An 18,375-nucleotide genomic window follows, 5' to 3' on the forward strand; every position below is an offset into this window, starting at 1 on the left:
CTCAGGGCGACTCCGTCCCTTTTTCGAGCGAACCTAGGTTGCCTCTCGAGCAATAAATGAGCACGATGACAGCAGTTAGAGCGAACCTAGGTTGCCTCTAGTTTGCCTCCAGGTGAAAAAAAATACGGTATAAGTTAACATTCACTATGCCAAAAAAAATTGAAAATTTACCGGTACCTAATTGCCTCAGAAACATTTGGGCGTAAGTGCAAGTTGAACGAATCAAAGGACGAATGAGACAAATTTCCCCTCCAGCTGATCGGCAACAGAAAGCTGATCAGCAGCAGCGAGTTGGTTTGATCGATGTCGCACCCGATTCACAAATTTCATTATGCATTTACTCACCAATTTACCGCTACACCACTTATTAAACAGCCACTACGCCGAGAAAATTGATAATTTTCCATAGTATTTTCATCAGAAACATTTGGGCGTATGTGCAAGTTGAACGAATCAAAGGACGAAAGAAAAGAGACGAATGAAACAAATTTCCCCTCCAAACGACGAATGTGTTCAGACGTATGAACGATTTATGTTCGAATATGTCGTATGTTCCTATTATGATTACAAAATAGCTCTAAAAATTGCAAAAAAATAAATTCATAATGTGGAATATCTGACACAATTAGTTTCCATGCATGTTGCGTATTTTTTGAAGGGTTATCGGCGAAGGAATAAAAATAGGATTTGAAAAACACTCTTCAAATTTTAGAAGCGTTTTTCTCGGTTCGGTGTTTCTGTTTCATTCGACGTAATGAAAGCTCACGCGAGAAATGTGCATTATATTTACTTATTGTTCGTTGGTTATCAAGAACTTTAACTTTTTCACAAAATTTCAGATATCTTCGTGTTTCGCCTTTCCAATTACGCCTGCAAGTTTCACCCAATTTATCGGTCGTTTACATTTTGGTTTTGAAGTTACCCCCTTTGGTCCTAAATGGAAAACTAACGGCGCGTTCGCAAATTGATTTTTTGGATGATGCATCGAATTTTTGGTACATGTCAAATCACCTTCCAATGCTTTTGCATACAGTTTGTTTAATTTACGAACGCCAGCATCGATAGAAAAAAATCACTTCGATAGAAAAATCAATTTACGAACCCGCCGTAATTAGGCCGTTTTGTCACACACGGTCAACCCAATTACGCCTACAAGAATAGAAAAATTAACCTTTATTTTGAATAGGTGTAACTTCACTTTCCATAGGAAATGCATCAACGATTCGCCCAATTGAATTGTATCAATATTTTAAAGTTTAAGTTTTAAGCGTTTTTTGAGTAAAGTGCAACTGCGTGCGTACATCCGTTAGCCAGATGGCAGTTTCACCCACTTTTTGTTTAAGTTTTCCAAATTAGACTAATAAGATATTTTCATAAGTTCAGCTACGGCTACACATTCCCATTTATGTACCGCTGCAAATACAAAAGTATCAACAATAATGCTGGGATGAGTGCTTAAAAATGTCACTCCAAAAACGTGATTCGCTGTGAGTTACCGTCTAGCAGCATGGTGTTCAATGAATATCTATATGCGTATTAAATTCAGTTTTAAACCGGTTAAAACGATAGGCTTTATAACTTTAATTTTCGGATAGAAGAGTTCGGTTAGTTGAGAGCAGGAAAACGGTGCGGTAATGGGTCTGACCAAGCAATATTTGGCCTACAAGCCGGCATCTTGTTTCAATATTATCGCTAGTGGGCGGGCTAACATTTGTTTTGTGGCCCTGGGTGGCATCGATGGACGCTATGTGGCCGTCGCGGGAGCTGAAAAGGTCATGGTCTGGAACACCAGGTTAGTTGGGTGCCTATTTGTTTAATATTGAATTGTTAGTAATACAATTTTCCTTAATTTCAGACTAGGAGAAAAGGTTCTGGAGTTGATGCGAGACAAACAGGAAGTGACCTTCCTGAGGCCAAGTCCAGACGGGAAGCATCTCGCCGTTGGCTATGCGGATGGTGTTGTGGAAGTGTTTAGCTTGGAAGAAAAGCAATCGGTGTGCACCTTTGCGGCGCATAGATCAGCTGTGAGCTCGTTGAACTACGATATCATCGGGCTGAAGCTGGTTTCTGGTGGTTTGGATAACGATCTGGTCGTATCGGATGTAGTCGCTCAGACGGGCAAGTGTCGATTGGTTGGTCACAACGCGCCCATCACTCAGGCTTTTTTTATGCAAAAGTTCCACGATGTGGTCGTTTCCAGCTCGAAGGACACGCAGATAAAATTTTGGAACATCGAAACACAAAGCTGTTTCAAAACGATTGTTGACCACCGAACTGAAGTTTGGGGCATTGCACTGTTGAGGAATGATGATTTTTTAGTGGCTGGATCGGGAGATTCACAGCTAACCGTTTACAAAATTGCTGAAAATAGTAACAATGCTGTGCAAGAAATGACCGGTGGCATCGACGATTTGTTGTTAGAATCCGAAAGCAGCAGTCCGTTCCGCTGTACACAGATCGGAAATATTCAACGTGCTGGTACCGGCCGAACTATGAATTTGGTGGTCGAAGGAAACGGTCAAATATTGGGATGCCATGGCACGGATAAGAATATAGAGTTATTCTATTTTTTCAACGAAGACGAAGCATTAGCACGATTGACTAAGCGGCTGAAAAAATTGGATACCAAAGCCAAGAGCAAACAAAGTACTAATGCTGCCGAACGTCAGCTTTCGCTAACTGACGAAATTAAACGACTTCCTACAATTGCTGTTCCGGAAAAGATAAAATCCTTCGACATTCTACTGGGATCTCGTGATGAGCTGCGTATCTGTGTAACCTACGTTAGAAATTTCATTCAACTTTTTAATTTGAACGTGGCTGAGAAACATGCAGAACCCAAGTCGTTACACGCGATTCGTCAACAGGGTCATTCTTCTGAAGTTCGTTGTGTGGCATTCAGTTCCGACAATCTTGCCATCGCTTCGGGTAGTGGCGAAAGCCTTAAGCTGTGGAGTAGGACGTCGCAGTCCTGCTTAAGAACTATCGAAACGGGATACGTAGTGAGTTGCTGTTTCGTGCCCGGCGATCGACACGTGCTTGTGGGTTTGAAAAGTGGAGAACTTTTGATTGTAGACATTGTTATTGGAGAAGTTATCGAAAGGATCAAGGCTCATGAGAAAGAGTTGTGGAGTGTTGTTCTGACCCCGGATATGCGAGGTTGTGTAACTGGCGGAGGAGATACGACAGTCAAATTTTGGAGTTTTGAACTGATAGCTGACCCGAGCAGAGAAAAAGAAAGCGAAGTTAAGATACTTTCATTGTTGCATAAAAACGTTCTTAAACTGGAAGAAACTGTATTGTGTGTTCGTGTTTCAAGGAATAGCAAGTATATTGCCGTAGCGTTGCTCGATTCTACGGTTAAAATATTCTTCCTAGACACACTCAAGTTCTATCTATCACTGTATGGCCATAAACTACCTGTGTTGTGTATGGACATCTCCTACGATTCCAACATAATCGTCACAGGTTCCTCCGATCGAAGCATTAAAATATGGGGCATGGATTTCGGAGATTGTCATCGATCTTTGATCGCCCACGACAATTCTATAACCGGAATGCAATTCATCAACAAAACGCACATGTTCTTTTCATGTGCCAAAGATGGTCGTCTGAAGCAATGGGACGCCGATAGTTTCGAGAAAATCATCACCCTTCCAGGACACGTTGGTGAAGCCCACAATTTAGCTGTTAGTCCTAATGGAAAGTTTGTCGTGACCTGTGGATCCGATCGAACGTTGCGCCTTTTTGAGAGAACAGACGAGCCCCTTGTTCTCCAAGATGTGCAGGAGGAGGAACGCGAAGAGCTGGAGAACATCACTCTGGCTACTGGTGACGATTCAGCCGTTCCGGGGCTACCAGGTCTTAAACTTCCCTCCAAGAAAACCGTAGGTTCCGAGAAAGCTGCGGAAAATATTCTCGAATGTTTGGAAGTCAGCAAACAGTTCGAATCCGAAGACAACAAAAATATTCTCCCGCCCCTGATGTACGCCTACGAAGCAACAAACACCGATGATTTTCTCCTTTCGGTCCTAACGCGCATCCGATCCAGCGACCTCGAGGAGTCGCTGCTTTTGTTACCATTCTCTGCTGTTTGTGAAATTTTGACCCGCATCCCTAAGCTGGTCCAAACGCGCCAAGATCAAACGGAAACCATCTGCAAAGTGGTACTGTTCCTGTTTCGCATCCATCAGAAACCAATCGTAGCCAATCAGGTTCTGCTACCAACGATCCAGCGAATTATTAACACACTCCAGTCGGCGATTACCGAGCAGCGGGACATGGTCGGTGTCAACTACCATGCGATGCAAATGCTACAGCGGGAGGTGGAACTCAACCAGGGAATGAATTTGTTCCGAGACGCTACCAAAATACGCAAACAAAAGGACAAGCGACGTCGACAGAAGGAGCTATCCAAGCGGACGTTTGTACAGATTAGTACCTAGAAGAGAGCGAGTTGAAGGCAAATTGTTACTTCATAGAATAAAAAAAATGAAGAGAGGATACAATATCATGGATTTTTTACACCGACACTTCCTTAAAAATATCTTTAACCGTACGTTTCAATGTTTCATTCAAGTTTTCTGATCAATCAGTAGTCTCATAAGCAGTCTTTTACCTTTTAAATTGAAGACAGATCTCCATTCTTTGAGTCATTTACCTCCTCATAGAAGCCGGTAGTGAGCTTTTCTTCAAAGCCTCCCACCTTTTACAGGATTCCTTTGCGTTGAAAATACATTCTAAAGTGAGAGTATTCTGTTCGGCCCTTCTTTCCAGTCCTATGAATGTAAATACCGACTAAGATGTCTTCTCCAAGTTTTTCCCTTTATCAAACTTGGTCGTTTATTCTTAAAAATAATAACTTAACGATCAATTTACCGTTTACTTCAACAGGTCAAACTGCCATGGTATGCTTTGAATTTCCGGTTTATACCGTTGATGGGGAACTGAAAACAGAAATCAAGTTTTAGTTTTTAGATTTCAAGGCAATAAATCAAAACCCACCTATCAAAGCATAATGCTGCGCGTTCTGCACCTGTTCCAGATCTCCGGTGATCGCAGCTGTCTCCTCAACGTCCTGGCCACTACCGCGCACAATCATTTCGGGAATCCAGATGGCGTCCAGCGAATATCTTACCAACTGGAACAGATTTCCATAGGATCGCTGAATGATCGTGGCATCCACATACAAATCCAGCTCGATGGCCACCTTACAAATGTCCCGAATGTGTCGTTGCCGTTCCAAGCCACAAATTTTGTGCACTAACCCATGCAGAACGTTCACCAGCGCGATATCTTCATACGGGTTACCCTCTTTGAGATTAAACAATTTGCGTTCGTGCTTTCGACGATTTTTGCTCGATAGATGTGATTTTCTGCGAAAAATAGAATAGATCAGATTTCTCACTACGTTTATTGATCAAAGCATAACTTACCCAGACCTTCCCGAACTGTTTGAGCGCTGCGAAGAGGCAACAGTAGAGGCGTCCGAGTAGAGATCACAGTCCTCCACATCACGCCCATCATCTTCCTCTACATTGGGTTCCACTTTTTTGTTTGCCCTCTCGACTCTAACAACCTGAAGGCGGTTCTTGTATTTGAGAAATTCGGCCTGTTCCTCCGCTAGCTTGCCGGCAAGAGTTTGTAGATACTGCTGTAGACTTTTGAATATAACTTGCTTTATTTCTTCGTTGAACGTGAATTTTAGTTCCATATACATCTGATCGTTGACTGCAAAATGTGCTTCAGTTAAAGCTTTCTCAAAAAGATTATCCTTCAGAAGAATATCAACTGCAAGCCGGCTGTTTTTCAGCCAATCACGAGCCAACTTTGCTGCGGCTTCGTAGTTTCCTGCCTCCGTTAAGGCCGGTATCAGAGAATTAACCAGTTTGATAGTATCCTCTTCACTAAAGCTGGCCATACTTGCAAGTTTCATGCATCGTTCCCATTCAACGCCATTCCTAGCCGATGCAATAGCTTGATGCAAATCTCCCGCTTTCTCGTACATCAAGCTGGCTTCGAGCTGCTTATTGCTTTGCCGCAAATTGTCACCATATTTGGCACAAATCTGCTGGTAGTACTTGGTTATGCCTCGGTAGCAGTTAATGGCTTTAGCGTACAGACCATGGATAACTATCACCTGGAGCGCTTCGTTGAACTTTTCATCGTCATCTCTGTATAGAGCAATGTGCTCAATGGCTTTTTCGTACCTTTTCAAATGACAATCGATACGAAATTTGCGATAGTTCTCATCCAACTGTTTTAATTCGTTCAAAAAAGGCAGATACTCTTTAGGATCTTTTTGTGACTGTGTGGCCACGAACAGAACTAATCCAAAGTCATACATCCCTAGAGCTTCATTAAAGAGTTTGTTAACATCCACCATGTACAGTAAGTATTTCAACAGTTTTTCCGCAGTTCCAGATTTGTCAACCTGCTTGTTTTTCCAAATTATCCTAAGGACAACCTCCAGATTGCCTTTCTTAACGTGACAGGTCACAATAGGATACAGCAGAGATAATTCTTGGGGACCTTTTTGAAGGGCCTGCAACATTCGGTCACATAAAAATTCAACTTTGTTTTCCATTTTATAAGGAATTGCAGGCTTCGTTTTAAGATAACGATAGGTACTGCTGTACATATCTCGACAAACGTCCTGATTTTGGAGCTCGGTAATAAAAATGTTAAGCCACGATTTTTCCGGGATACTGTTGATAAAATGGTCTATGTTTGCCAGGAACAGTTCTGGGTTATGATCTACGATCACATTCAAATTAATGCGCTCTCTACGGATGGTTTCGAAGGCTTTAGGGTATTCCAAGTTATCCAATTGATCGAATAGGATGCGTAGAGACAGAACTCTAGGGGCAACCGCTTCTAGATTTCCTCGGGGAAGTTGGAAGATGGTACGGGATGTACCTGGAACAACGATCACCAGCTTAGCTCCCCGTTCAATTCGTCGCTCGTCAACCACTGTGTCGGTTTGTAGGTCTAAAAATTTCAACTCCGAAATGGTAGTAAAAAGCAGATACTGTTCTGTCAAAAACATAGAGGTGACATTAGATGCGACTTTCTGATCATCCACGTAAAGGTTCTGCCGTTTTCTAAGAGCGTAAACCTTAAAATGTTCATCTCCTATCAATCGAATGTACATTTGATCGCAAAACTCTGGTAGGTTGCATTGTTCTTCAACAAGCGCATCCGGTATAATCAACCGATAAACAGATCCATCGTTACCGAAAAACAAAATTGTTTCATGATCAACAGCTTCCATGCAGATGATTGGCGTTTCGTGAATTCGAATTTTATCCTGAGTTTTGATAACCGTTTCTCCGTTTTTGTTTGCAAGTGTAAATAAGTTGACGCAGTTGTACTCGTCCATGACTGCCACTAGATCTTTGGTCACCCACGTCCAGTGTGAAAAATGACCAGATCCCATTTCAATCGGATTACCCAACATTTGCATTTTCTGTAAAATTTTGATGGGGCCATCCGAGAAAACCGGTTTATAGAAGTAGCCTCGATTAGCATAATCCACTACAAATAAGCAATTCGAGTCCAGCTTTTCATCCGAGACTCGTAAAAAGCTCACAGCATTGACTCTATGTGGATTATTTAGAGGGTAGCTGCACATCGGCGGTGGGACAACGGCTCCACGGAAATTCGTCAACTTCAGGGTACAATCGTGGATGACAGCTACTATCGCTGCATCAGAACTATCTTTTCCTACGGAATGATCTATCCGGAAGTCCCATCGCGACACCTCATATTGGCCATAATCCAACACAACGTGCAAAGTTCTCCCTACAGAGTACTTCATGTCCCATCCAGTGAACAAGATTTTGCTGTCATACTCCAAATACTGCTTTACGTTCCACTCGTAGTTGGTTATCACGTAAAAATACAATCCATGTAAAGTTTGATCATTCTTACTCGTTTGGACAACCAACACATCAGAGTCGTTACTCCAGTGTAAACCGGTTACGGACCACTCCTCTCTTCGGAAAGGTAGCTCAAACTCCCTATGCCTTAAACCATTCTTTTCGAATAGAGCCATCACATAGGTTTCCTTCACGACCTGCGGCATAGCGATCCACGATCCCGAGGGTTTCCACGCAAGCGGCGTCTCCAACCCGAAACACTTTTCCGATGTGAACTGCAGCGCCCCTTCCCGATTCAAAACCTTGAAAGCCCTACCGAAGGGTCCAGCAAATCCGACGGCAAACAATTCACCATCCGCTCGCCAGCTAACCACCACACTTTGATCAACCGTTTCCAGATCAACGTGTCCCATCTGCTCTTCCTCTTTCTTATTGCGCGAGGCCGCTTCCTTACCCTCCGAACCATGAAACTGTGTTTCCTTCTTACCCCATCCAACGCTCATGAACTCCCGATCGCCGAAGGTATTTTCCTTCAGGTTTACTTCGCCGATCGTGTCGTAGTCAGCGTTCATGGTAACGACTTTCAGATTGCTGCAGGGAGGGTAAGGAGTGCATAATTATTTTTGAGTAACAATTTTTCAACAGAAATTCTTTAACTCTGAAATTCTTCAAGAAATGAACAATTTATCATTTTGCTTTGTGTGAGAACTTCACGATAGAGTATCGTGTGCACCTAGTCGAAGATGATTTTAGATTGAACAGGTATGGTATGTTATAGTATTGTGAAGAGCAAACCTTTCCGGCAGCAAATCACTTTCGGAGGATACCCTTAAGAGTAGAGAGGTCGGGTGCCTCTTTCTATAGCATATATGGTAGATGACGTCATCATCGGGAATCGTCCGCGTAGCGAGAAAGTAAGTTCCGGTACAAGTCCAGGATAAGTTACATTTCATTGGAACAGTCAATAACCTAGGAAAACTAGCAAAAGAGAAAGACAAAGACTGGTCGGCAAAGACTGGCCTCATTTGCAGGGAAAAGAAGTTTGCGTCCAATCTTATGGTTTAAGCTTTAAAGTTGAAGTGAAGCATCTACGGTGTAGTGGATGGTATGGGCACACAGCGTTTGTGGTAAGGACAACTCCACCTCCGGAGGTATCCGAGTAGTGTCTTTTTCTACGAGTGAATGGACACCGAAGGTAAACGGTATTGCTCGACCGGCAATACCGGCAGTCCCCAGTTTTTGCTGTGAAATGTGCGAGTCCTGGAAAAGCAGTTCTCGATCGCCACACGACGTGCACATGATCGAACTTCAAGTCGTCACGGGAAGTCAGAACTGAGTCGTTGGAGGAGTGGCCAGGTCTCGAGTCGTTAAAAAGAGAGGGGTGAGTACAGCTACCCAGACAACCAGAAGTCGTATTATTTAAACTCGTTTTCGTATATCTGCACCTACAATGTGCAACCCATGCATATTGTTTATCGTATCGTATATACTGGTTTTGCTGTATTATATACGATATGTTTACACGTATATTTGCATGTATATTTGTGTTGCAAATTCGAAATACCCACCAAATGGTTGTCTGGGTATATTAGAGGTGCCTTCGTTCATGGGTATCTCAGTGGAGCACACAAGCGCGAGCATGTCTAACTTTCAAAGGGAATGTATCATCGCAGTTCTGGATGGGATACAACGTCAAAAGCTCCAGGTGGGGTTCAGCGAGTAGAGGACAAATGTGGGTATACCATGAGTCTTCCTTTTGTACCTATGTGTGGTAATAAAGGGGACGTGGTTGCTCTTCGTGCCTTGTAATATAATTCGTAAGAACCAAGGAAGGATAGTAAACCGAATCCAAGGACGGATCAATTTCAGATAGAGGTCGACGGTTCAGAAATCAACGTCAACGTCAACGTCGATTGGCTGTAGCCATTGGACAAACATGAGTCATTGATCGTTGGAGAGTTATGGAAGGTCGTCTAACCAGTTGCTTGGTAGTTCATTGAGTCAGTTCTATTGAAGGTCGTCAATACGAAGCCACAATTCCAGGTCATTGAGCCGGGAAGCCTTTGTAAGGTCGCCGAACCAGAAGTCATTCAAAACGGGGAAACAGGGAAGCCATTTAAAACCCTTTGGGCTGGAGCCATTGGGACATCCTCGGTTTTATAAAAGGTAGTCGGACTAGGTTGAGGTCGCCCAAACTGCAATCTGAAAGATCTTTGGGCCGGAGCCACTGAGAGTTTGTCGTCAGAACAGCCGAACCAAATTTTTCGATCTGTGAGCCATAAAACTAAAAGGTCGTTGAATCGAAAAAAATTAATTTATATGAAATCAAGATTCCATGTAAGAACACCAAACCGAACCACCAGGAAGCTAGACGAGCTAGAAACCCAATGAAAGGTGAAAGAACCGTGGAAAAGAGAAAGGACAATGACATTTTTTTGACATGATCATAGATTTCAAAAACAATAATTAAATATAAGGTAAAAATTCTCGCCCATCTTTCATAAATATCAAATTTTGAATATTAGAACGAATTTCATAGACTCCCTTAGGGCCCGAGGAAAACCACCCTATGTTCCAGTGAGGGATGTGTTAGTTGTGCTAGATTTGGACTATATGTTCGAAATTTATCTTTTTCTAAAAGCTATCGATCTCCGTCTATAATTCTTTTCAATTTCCTATTTCCCTTTCTATCTTTTTCTCCTCTTAAAACAAAAAGTGCTAGACCTAAGTAATCAATTGTTATAAACACAAAACGAGTTTGGCTCCTTAAAACTCAAGGGTATGAGCCGTTTCAAATAAAGTAATTTAAAAAAAAAATTTTTTTTTATAAATTTTGTTTTACTAATTGATGAAACCAGCCCAGCAGGTAGGATTTGTGGGAGTGGAGTTGTTCTACGCCTCTGCATAAGTGAGAGAAATAAACAGCGAATTTCATCAGTGTAGAGTTTCATGCTGTAGAGATTTTGCTATTATTTATATTCATTAGTTCAGTTAGCATTCAGATTTTGTACCGATCACAAGCTAATAAAACCAATCTAATTTTCGTTTGTAACTGCCGCGTGTTTTATCGTTTGTCCGAAGTTTTTCGTCCCTTTTCCGAAGTTTCCGGTTGTGCTCTGCTCCATCAGGTTATCGGACCCAGGAGAGAAAAGTGGACAGTCTAGTTTTTCGGCGGAATACGGGTTTTCCGGAGCAATCGCGATTCTCCGAGTTCGTACGCGTGCAGTGAAAATAAGATGGCGGAAGGCATAAAAATTTCCTTCGCCAAGTTGAACGCCAGCAACTATGTTGCGTGGCGATACAGGATGAAAATGTACCTGGAAAAAAGAGGATGTTTGGAAAGGATGATCGAACGGCCCGATTGAGCATTTCCCTCTTCGTGGAGGATAGCCAGTTACGATTCGTGAAGAAAGCGCCGACGGCTCGCGATAAGTGGCATAACCTCAAAAGCTATCATGAAAAAGCGACTATCGGGAATCAAGCGCTTTTGTTGCAGCAGCTTTGTTCGCTGAATCTCAGCGAAAGTGGAGATATCGAAAAACACATCGAGCTTATGAAGACCTTTTCGAACGTCTGGATAACGCTGGGGTGGAGCTAAGCGAGCTTTTGCGAAGCTTGCCTGCGTCCTTCCATAGCTTCGTCACGTCGCTGGAGAACAGGCCTCAGGAGGATTTGACAATTGACCTTGTGCTGACAAGACTTCTGGATGAATGCCAGAAGCGGGATAGCCAGCGAGGAAGCAGCGTCAAAACGGAAAAGCCCATGAAGGCAATAGTGAAACCCGGAAGTGTTATTTCTGCCAAATGCCGGGTCATCTGAAAAGTAGTTGCCGGAAATTTCTCGCCTCGAAGAAGGAACAAAGTTCAAGCCAGTTTAGTCGGAAGGAAGCTTCAGAAGCGAAGCTAGTGCAAGTGCCAGTGCAGCGGGATGCTCAGAAGTCGAGCGAAGAATCTAGTGCCTTTGTCGGTGCAGTGTGTTTTGCTGCAGGAGGAGTCATCTCAGGAGCATGGACAGTGGATAGTGGTTGTACGTGTCATATGACCAATGACCGTAGTTTTTTCAACGAGTTGAAGAAAAATTTAGTTGTTGAGGTAACCCTGGCTGATGGAACAAAAACCATGTCAGCCGGATGTGGAAGTGGTGTGTTGTTTGGCGTCAACGGAGACGGAAACCGAATCGCTATTACGCTGGAGAATGTGCTTCACGTTCCCGCGCTGGAAGGACGGCTAATTTCAGTTAGAATGTTAGCACTCAAAGGTTTTTCCGTGGTTTTCGGAGTGGATCGTTGCGAAGTAAGGTCTCCTGATGGCATTGTGGTGGTCGTTGGTGAAACTGTCGGCAAGGAAGGAAGGAAGCCTCGCATCATTCGATCTGATGGCGGAGGTGAGTATTGCAGTAACGAATTGGCAAACTTTTATAAATCCGAAGGTATCGAAGCACAGTTCACGGTTCCCTACTCTCCGCAACAAAACGGAGTAGCGGAAGGCAAAAATCGAGCGCTTCAAGTGATGGCTAATTGCATGCTGCTCGACGCAGGTTTGCCCAAACGCTACTGGGGAGAGGAAGTACTAACAGCAGCATACATTCAAAATCGCCTGCCTACTCGTGCCGTGGAACGCACACCGTTCGAGCTTTGGACTGCGTTGAAACCGGACTTAACCCGAATGCGAGTCTTCGGTTGCCCTGCCTATGTACACGTGCCAGACTGCAAGCGGAAGAAATTTGAGCCCAAAGCGAGAAAGCTCGTGTTCGTCGGATATGCGGATCAGCAGAAAGGATGGAGATTCCTAGAAAAGGAAAGTGACCGGATCATCGTCAGCCGCGATGCGCGGTTCATCGAGCTGGGCAACGGCTCAGAGGAGGAGAGTGTAGCTCAAAAGAGCAAAGAAGTTCCGGAGAAAATAAGTGAACAAGAAGAGTGTGAAGTGATACTCGTCCCGAAACGAGATGAAGAGGTCATTGAAGATGCCGAAGAATCAGTGTATGAAGACGCTGACGACGATAGTGATTTCCTCGGATTCGAGGGTGAAGATGTTTATCGTGGAGATAGTGAAACTGGACTACAAATGCAAAGAAGGGCTCCTCGCTCTACGAGAGGTGTTCTTCCAAGAAGATTGGACGACTTTGTGGTCGGGCTGGCATCTCACGACGAAGAACCAGAGAACTATCGTGTGGCAATGAGTTTGCCTGAGTGGAAAAGTGCTATGAACGATGAACTAAAAGCACACGAACAAAATAAAACGTGGGATCTCGTGAGATTGCCAACCGGAAAGAAGGTAATAAGTGCAAAGTGGGTGTTTAAACTAAAACGCGATGAAAGTGGAAAAGTGGTTAAACACAAAGCAAGGATCGTAGCCCAGGGATACTCGCAGATGTTCGGTGTGGATTTCACGGATGTTTTTGCCCCGGTGACGCGCATGACCACGTTGCGTGCGTTGCTGGCAAGAAAGGATTGGTGCTGAAACAGTACGCCAAAACCGCGTACTTAAACGGCACAGTGGAAGAAGAACTGTTTATGCGGCAGCCAGCGGGTTTTGCCGTACCTGGACAGGAGGAGAATGTGTGCAGATTAGTAAAACGTATTTATGGGCTGCGCCAATCGGCGCGCTGCTGGAATAAGGCGCTGCACACTGTTCTGACGGAGAAGCTGGGATTCCAACAGTGTACATCCGACTCGTGCCTCTACACCCGAGTTGTCGATGAAGTGAAAGTGTTGCTCGGTTGCATAGACGAGAAGGAGATCGACAAAACATACGAAAACTTGAAGGTGGAATTCGAGTTGATGTGTCTAGGTCCAGTACGTCACTTCTTGGGATTGGAAATCCAGAAAGAGAACGGCATCTACTCAATGCGGCTTACGGCCTACATCGAACAATTGGTGAGGAAGCTGGGTATGGACAAGGCAGCACCGATCAAGACACCGATGGATCCGGGATATGTTTCCGCCAACTCTGACAGCAAATTGTTCCCAGATCAAACAGCATACCGCAGTCTAGTGGGTGCGCTTTTGTATTTGGTTGTCAATGCAAGACCGGACATATCCGTCAGCGTGGGCCTGCTTGGACGGAAGGTAGCCGAACCGAACCAAAGTGACTGGTCCGCAGCAAAGCGTGTTGTACAGTACTTGAACGCAACCAAGGATCAGAAACTAGTGTTTGGGCCAGGCCAAGGTTGGAAGTTAATCGGTTTCTCTGATTCCGATTGGGCCGGAGATCAACGGACCAGGCGATCAACTACTGGTATGATCTTTTTCTATGGTGGAGGACCGATTTGCTGGGTGAGCAAAGGCCAGGATTCCGTCGCACTCTCGTCGCTAAAAGCAGAATATAATGCACTTACGGTGGCATGTCAGGAGGCAATCTGGGTCAAGCGGTTGCTCTCTGACCTAGGCGAATTTCAAGACGATGCAATTATAATCTTCGAGGACAACCAGGGGTGCATCTGTTTTGCGACGGCGGAACGATCCAGCGGACGAGTTAAGCACATAGACACGAAGAAGCACTTTATTCGTGACCTGTGCGAACGCAAGATCATCGTACTGGTGTACAGTCCTTCAAGCAAGATGGTTGCGGACGGATTGACCAAGCCGTTGGGACGGCTTATGTTCAACAAGTTTATCGAACGGATTGGACTATCAGCTTAAATGAAGTTGGTGGTCATTTAGGAGGAGTGTGGGAGTGGAATGACCCCCCCCCCCCCATGTTGTTAGTTCATCAGTTTAGAGTTTCCTGCTGTAGAGATTTTGCTATTATATTCATTAGTTCAGTAAGCATTCAGATTTTGTACCGATCACGAGCTAATAAAACCAATTTATTTTTCGTTTGTAACGTTTTTTGTGAAAAGGAAACCGTACAATGTTCCTTCTTGAGCAGTAAATCTTAAAAAACGTAAAATTTACCTTTTTTCTAGGTGAAAAGAAAAAATTTACCTTTTTCGTAGGTGAATGTTAAAAAGGTAAAACTTGTTTCAAAAGAGGTGTGGAAAAAATTACCCGACTTTTTTTTACAGAAAGGTACAGTTATCGGTCGTATGTCTGTGTATTTATGGTTAAAGGTATAAATTTTTATGCTTTTTGTTCTCGCCGTTTTAACGAAATTGGGCTGCACAATTAAAATGATTTTAATCTGGAAAAATGGATTTTTTTTTCTCTTCAAACTATTAAAGAAAGAAAAAAAATAGAAAATAGTTTTGAAAAAAAAATTTATAGTAAATCTCATAAAATGATCACTGCAAAAACGTATCCAGTTGGCTTGCCAGCAACATCCAGCAATCACAAATCAAGATGAATAAAAATACGACGTCATGTTTTTCATGACGTCATATGCACGACAGGCGATAGATGCGCTCGTCCTAAATTTTCCAAGAGGACAGCTTGCTGTTAAATTCCTTGATTTTTTGTTCAAAAAGGATTGTTCAGTGTAGATTATTATTAACATTAATTTTATAAGACAAGAAAGCAAAATTATGGTGAAAATTCTCATGGTTACTAATAGAGAATTCGTTTTCGTGTGGTGGTGCACCGGGGCACTACCGGTAGTGCACTTTTTGCTGTTTTCATGCTCGTTTTCAGGATGAGTAGTCCACTGGTAGTGCACCATAAAGTGGACGGTGGAACACTCTGAAAATATTCGGTGTTGCTTGCGCTCTCACCAATACTATCATGAATTTTGACAGCACGTGCTTCCCGATGTAAACAAATATCAGATGGTTGGTTTATTTCTATACCGCGAAAATTGCGTTCGAGCTGTTTTTTTCTCTTTATTATCCCGAAGAACGGAAACTTGTTCCGGATTCAATACCAGTGCCGTTTCCGCCTCTGTTGCACTTAATGAACGAATATCGGTGGGATAAGATGGCAATGATGGGGCATTCTATGGGAGCAATCATAGCTTTCATGTTCACGTCAATGTTTCCAGATAAGGTGGAGTTTCTGATTGGAATTGATGCCCTTAAACCGCAGTCATATTACCCGAAAAGATTTATTTCTTGGGCTACTGTGATGGCCAATAAGTTGCTTGAAGCCGATAAAAGGAATCGCGAAAGATCGGAACCACCAGCCTACACGTATGAGGACATGCTGGATCGTTTGTTTGAAGGAACCATGGAATCTGTCTGTAACGAGAGAAACTGGTCCATATTTACTGCAAAGAAACATCAAACCGTCCAAGAAATTTCCCGGCAAATATTATTTTGATCGTGATAACCGAATAAAGTACAACAACATTCCCGGATGGTCGGATAAAGTGAACTACGCTCTGACAAAGCAAATCAAGGTGCCACAGCTGGTGATCAAGGCCATCGATTCACCCTATCCTGGTTCCAAAGAAGGCTTCGATGAAATGGTCGCCATACTTAAGAAGCAAAATTCCATGTTCCGCGTGAAGTATCTGAAAGGTTCCCATCACATTCATTTGACCGATTCGGAATTGGTGGCACCCGTTGTGACAGATTTTCTACGGAAACATTGGGTCAGACAGGTCGATGAGGTTGTTAGCAAATTGTGATTTATCAGAGTATAAGGAATGCATGTTGTAAATTATAATATTTCTAAATTGGATTAGGTGTACTTTGGATTAAATTATAAAAATATACCAAATGACGAAACTTTTATTCAATATTTTTTCCTGTACTCTTGTTCTATATGCTTTTTTGAGACATTTATTATTAATGTTTATTATAATTTTTTGTTTTTAAAAAATTTCACCTGGATGGCACGTTCCAAAGCAAACAACGCTCCCAAGAAGAAATGTGCCCAGAAGGTTTGCTGCAATCGGTTCCAGGCGATGCCGAAAAAGAGCAGGAAATCCGAGTGCAAAAAGGCCAACCCAAAGATCTGGTGGAATCCCCCAAACCGAAAAGTTTTCTTGTTCGGGAGGGTCCTATAAGTTGGTCTCCACAGCAAGAAGCGTTCAGCTGCATCGAAGCTACTCTGCTTCGAGCCAGCTTCGAGCTGTGCTTTAGGGTGACGATGCTCGGTTGCGCCAAGTCCTGGATTCCCACCCGTTGCCCTTCAAAAACGGTAGTTCGAGACTACACCCGCATTGGGAGCTTGAATTTCGTTCGTTTCGGTCTGTTAGCAAAATTTCCTCCCCCGACTTCCGCGATCTGAGTTCGCCAATTTGACTTCCAAGAATTTTTCTTTTGTCATCTGAAAACGGAAATAGGTACTCGAGGTATTTGCGAGGAATAAACGTTCAAAATACCGGAACCTTCAAGATGGGGTCTGCAGTCTAGCAGCAGCAAACATAGACCACCCAGAATCAGCCGGTATTGCAGTTATCATCAGAGCCAGAGGCGAATCTACCAAGCAAAATAAATCTGAAATCTTCACAATTCAACATAATATATAAATTCATGCTAAAATTTTCATATTATTTAAAAGATAATGATCAACTAAAGTAAATTTCATTTCAATTTTCGAAGTCAAACGAAAACAAATACCAGCTGTAATGGATTTTTGACAGCTTGATGTTTTCTTTTGACACTGCCGATTTCACGCACACCAACAAAGATTAGTGCAAAACTCGATTCATGCTCGTTTTCAGCTTGGAAGGTGCAACACTTTCGGGTGGTGAAAACAAATACGGTATAACTGTATGATAATTATCGAAATTTTATCACAATGCGCTTCATTCTGAATTAATCTTGCTATCACGGGAAGGAAAGGATTAAGGTTTTGTTAGACAATTGAGGCACTTGGGATCAAAGGGGTGCAAGTGCCTATATAATAGTTTCGAGAAAACGAGTTACAAATTTGTGAAGGTTTTCGTTTTTTCCATATATTCGTCGAATTCGAGCAGTTTTAATTCAATCTAAAAAGTGTTCAAAAAAATTATAAATAATCTGAGTTTTGCACCAGATGTAAATTAAAACATGACAAACTCAAAATTGATGATTTTGGCACTTGCACCTCTTTGATCCTGAGGGCCTCAATTTGAATTTTTCTCCTTTAAGTACATTTATTAGGTATTCATGGGAATAATGTTTTTGATCACTCACCTATCTACGAATACGACAATCTCCTGACTGGGGCTCCAAGCCATCGCCCGCAGTCCATCGCAACAGAAGGTGGCACAATCGGGATCGTAAACGATCTTCTCATTTTGGCTGGGCACCAGCATTACCTCACCGCCTTCGGTGGCCACACAAACCATATCCGACTGGGACAAGTGCTCCAGACCTACGACGTCGTTGGGTGGCGAAAACAGCTGGAACCTGCACATGTTCTCGTGCTCGTCGACCCGGTACAGCATGAGCGTTGGTAGATTTCGCAACCGAGCCACCATGTACAGAACTTCCTCCCGATTGGAGTCTAGGGCCACCGTCACCGAGCTGGGATCGAAATCTTCAAAGCTCGGCACCCGGTGATACCGGTAGCTTTGCCGGTAGAGATTTCTCATTATATGTTTTTGATTGCTTTTGTTACGATAAAAATTGCACAATTTTCGTAAATTCCTGAATCGAAACAAACACGCACGTTGCTTTTTGTTGCCTG

At 43.1% G+C, this 18,375-nt stretch overlaps 2 protein-coding genes across 2 annotated transcripts; one reads left to right on the top strand and one right to left on the bottom strand.

Annotated features, from left to right (window-relative positions):
* Positions 1–1,495: 1,495 nt before the first annotated feature.
* LOC129757541 (WD repeat-containing protein 3-like) lies at positions 1,496–4,496 on the top strand. Its single transcript, XM_055754810.1, has 2 exons — positions 1,496–1,792; positions 1,856–4,496. The coding sequence occupies exons 1-2, from the start codon at positions 1,635–1,637 to the stop codon at positions 4,443–4,445; spliced, it is 2,748 nt and encodes a 915-aa protein (XP_055610785.1). The 5' UTR covers positions 1,496–1,634; the 3' UTR covers positions 4,446–4,496.
* Positions 4,497–4,762: 266 nt separating this feature from the next.
* Positions 4,763–18,373, bottom strand: LOC129757540 (elongator complex protein 1). Its single transcript, XM_055754809.1, has 4 exons — positions 17,880–18,373; positions 5,436–8,471; positions 5,005–5,375; positions 4,763–4,946 (listed from the first exon to the last, which is right to left on the bottom strand). Exons 1-4 carry the CDS (start codon positions 18,278–18,280, stop codon positions 4,882–4,884), a joined length of 3,873 nt encoding a protein of 1,290 aa, XP_055610784.1. The 5' UTR covers positions 18,281–18,373; the 3' UTR covers positions 4,763–4,881.
* Positions 18,374–18,375: the final 2 nt, after the last annotated feature.

The sequence above is a fragment of the Uranotaenia lowii genome, chromosome 3 (genome assembly GCF_029784155.1).
Source record: "Uranotaenia lowii strain MFRU-FL chromosome 3, ASM2978415v1, whole genome shotgun sequence".
NCBI lineage: Eukaryota > Metazoa > Arthropoda > Insecta > Diptera > Culicidae > Uranotaenia > Uranotaenia lowii.

Coding starts and splice junctions, on each gene's coding strand:
- LOC129757541 (XM_055754810.1), top strand. CDS start 1,635: ATGGGTCTGACCAAGCAATATTTGGCCTACAAGCCGGCATCTTGTTTC. Junction 1,793..1,855: donor GTCATGGTCTGGAACACCAG/GTTAGTTGGGTG, acceptor CCTTAATTTCAG/ACTAGGAGAAAAGGTTCTGG.
- LOC129757540 (XM_055754809.1), bottom strand. CDS start 18,280: ATGAGAAATCTCTACCGGCAAAGCTACCGGTATCACCGGGTGCCGAGC. Junction 5,376..5,435: donor AACAGTTCGGGAAGGTCTGG/GTAAGTTATGCT, acceptor TATTTTTCGCAG/AAAATCACATCTATCGAGCA. Junction 4,947..5,004: donor GCAGCATTATGCTTTGATAG/GTGGGTTTTGAT, acceptor TTCTGTTTTCAG/TTCCCCATCAACGGTATAAA.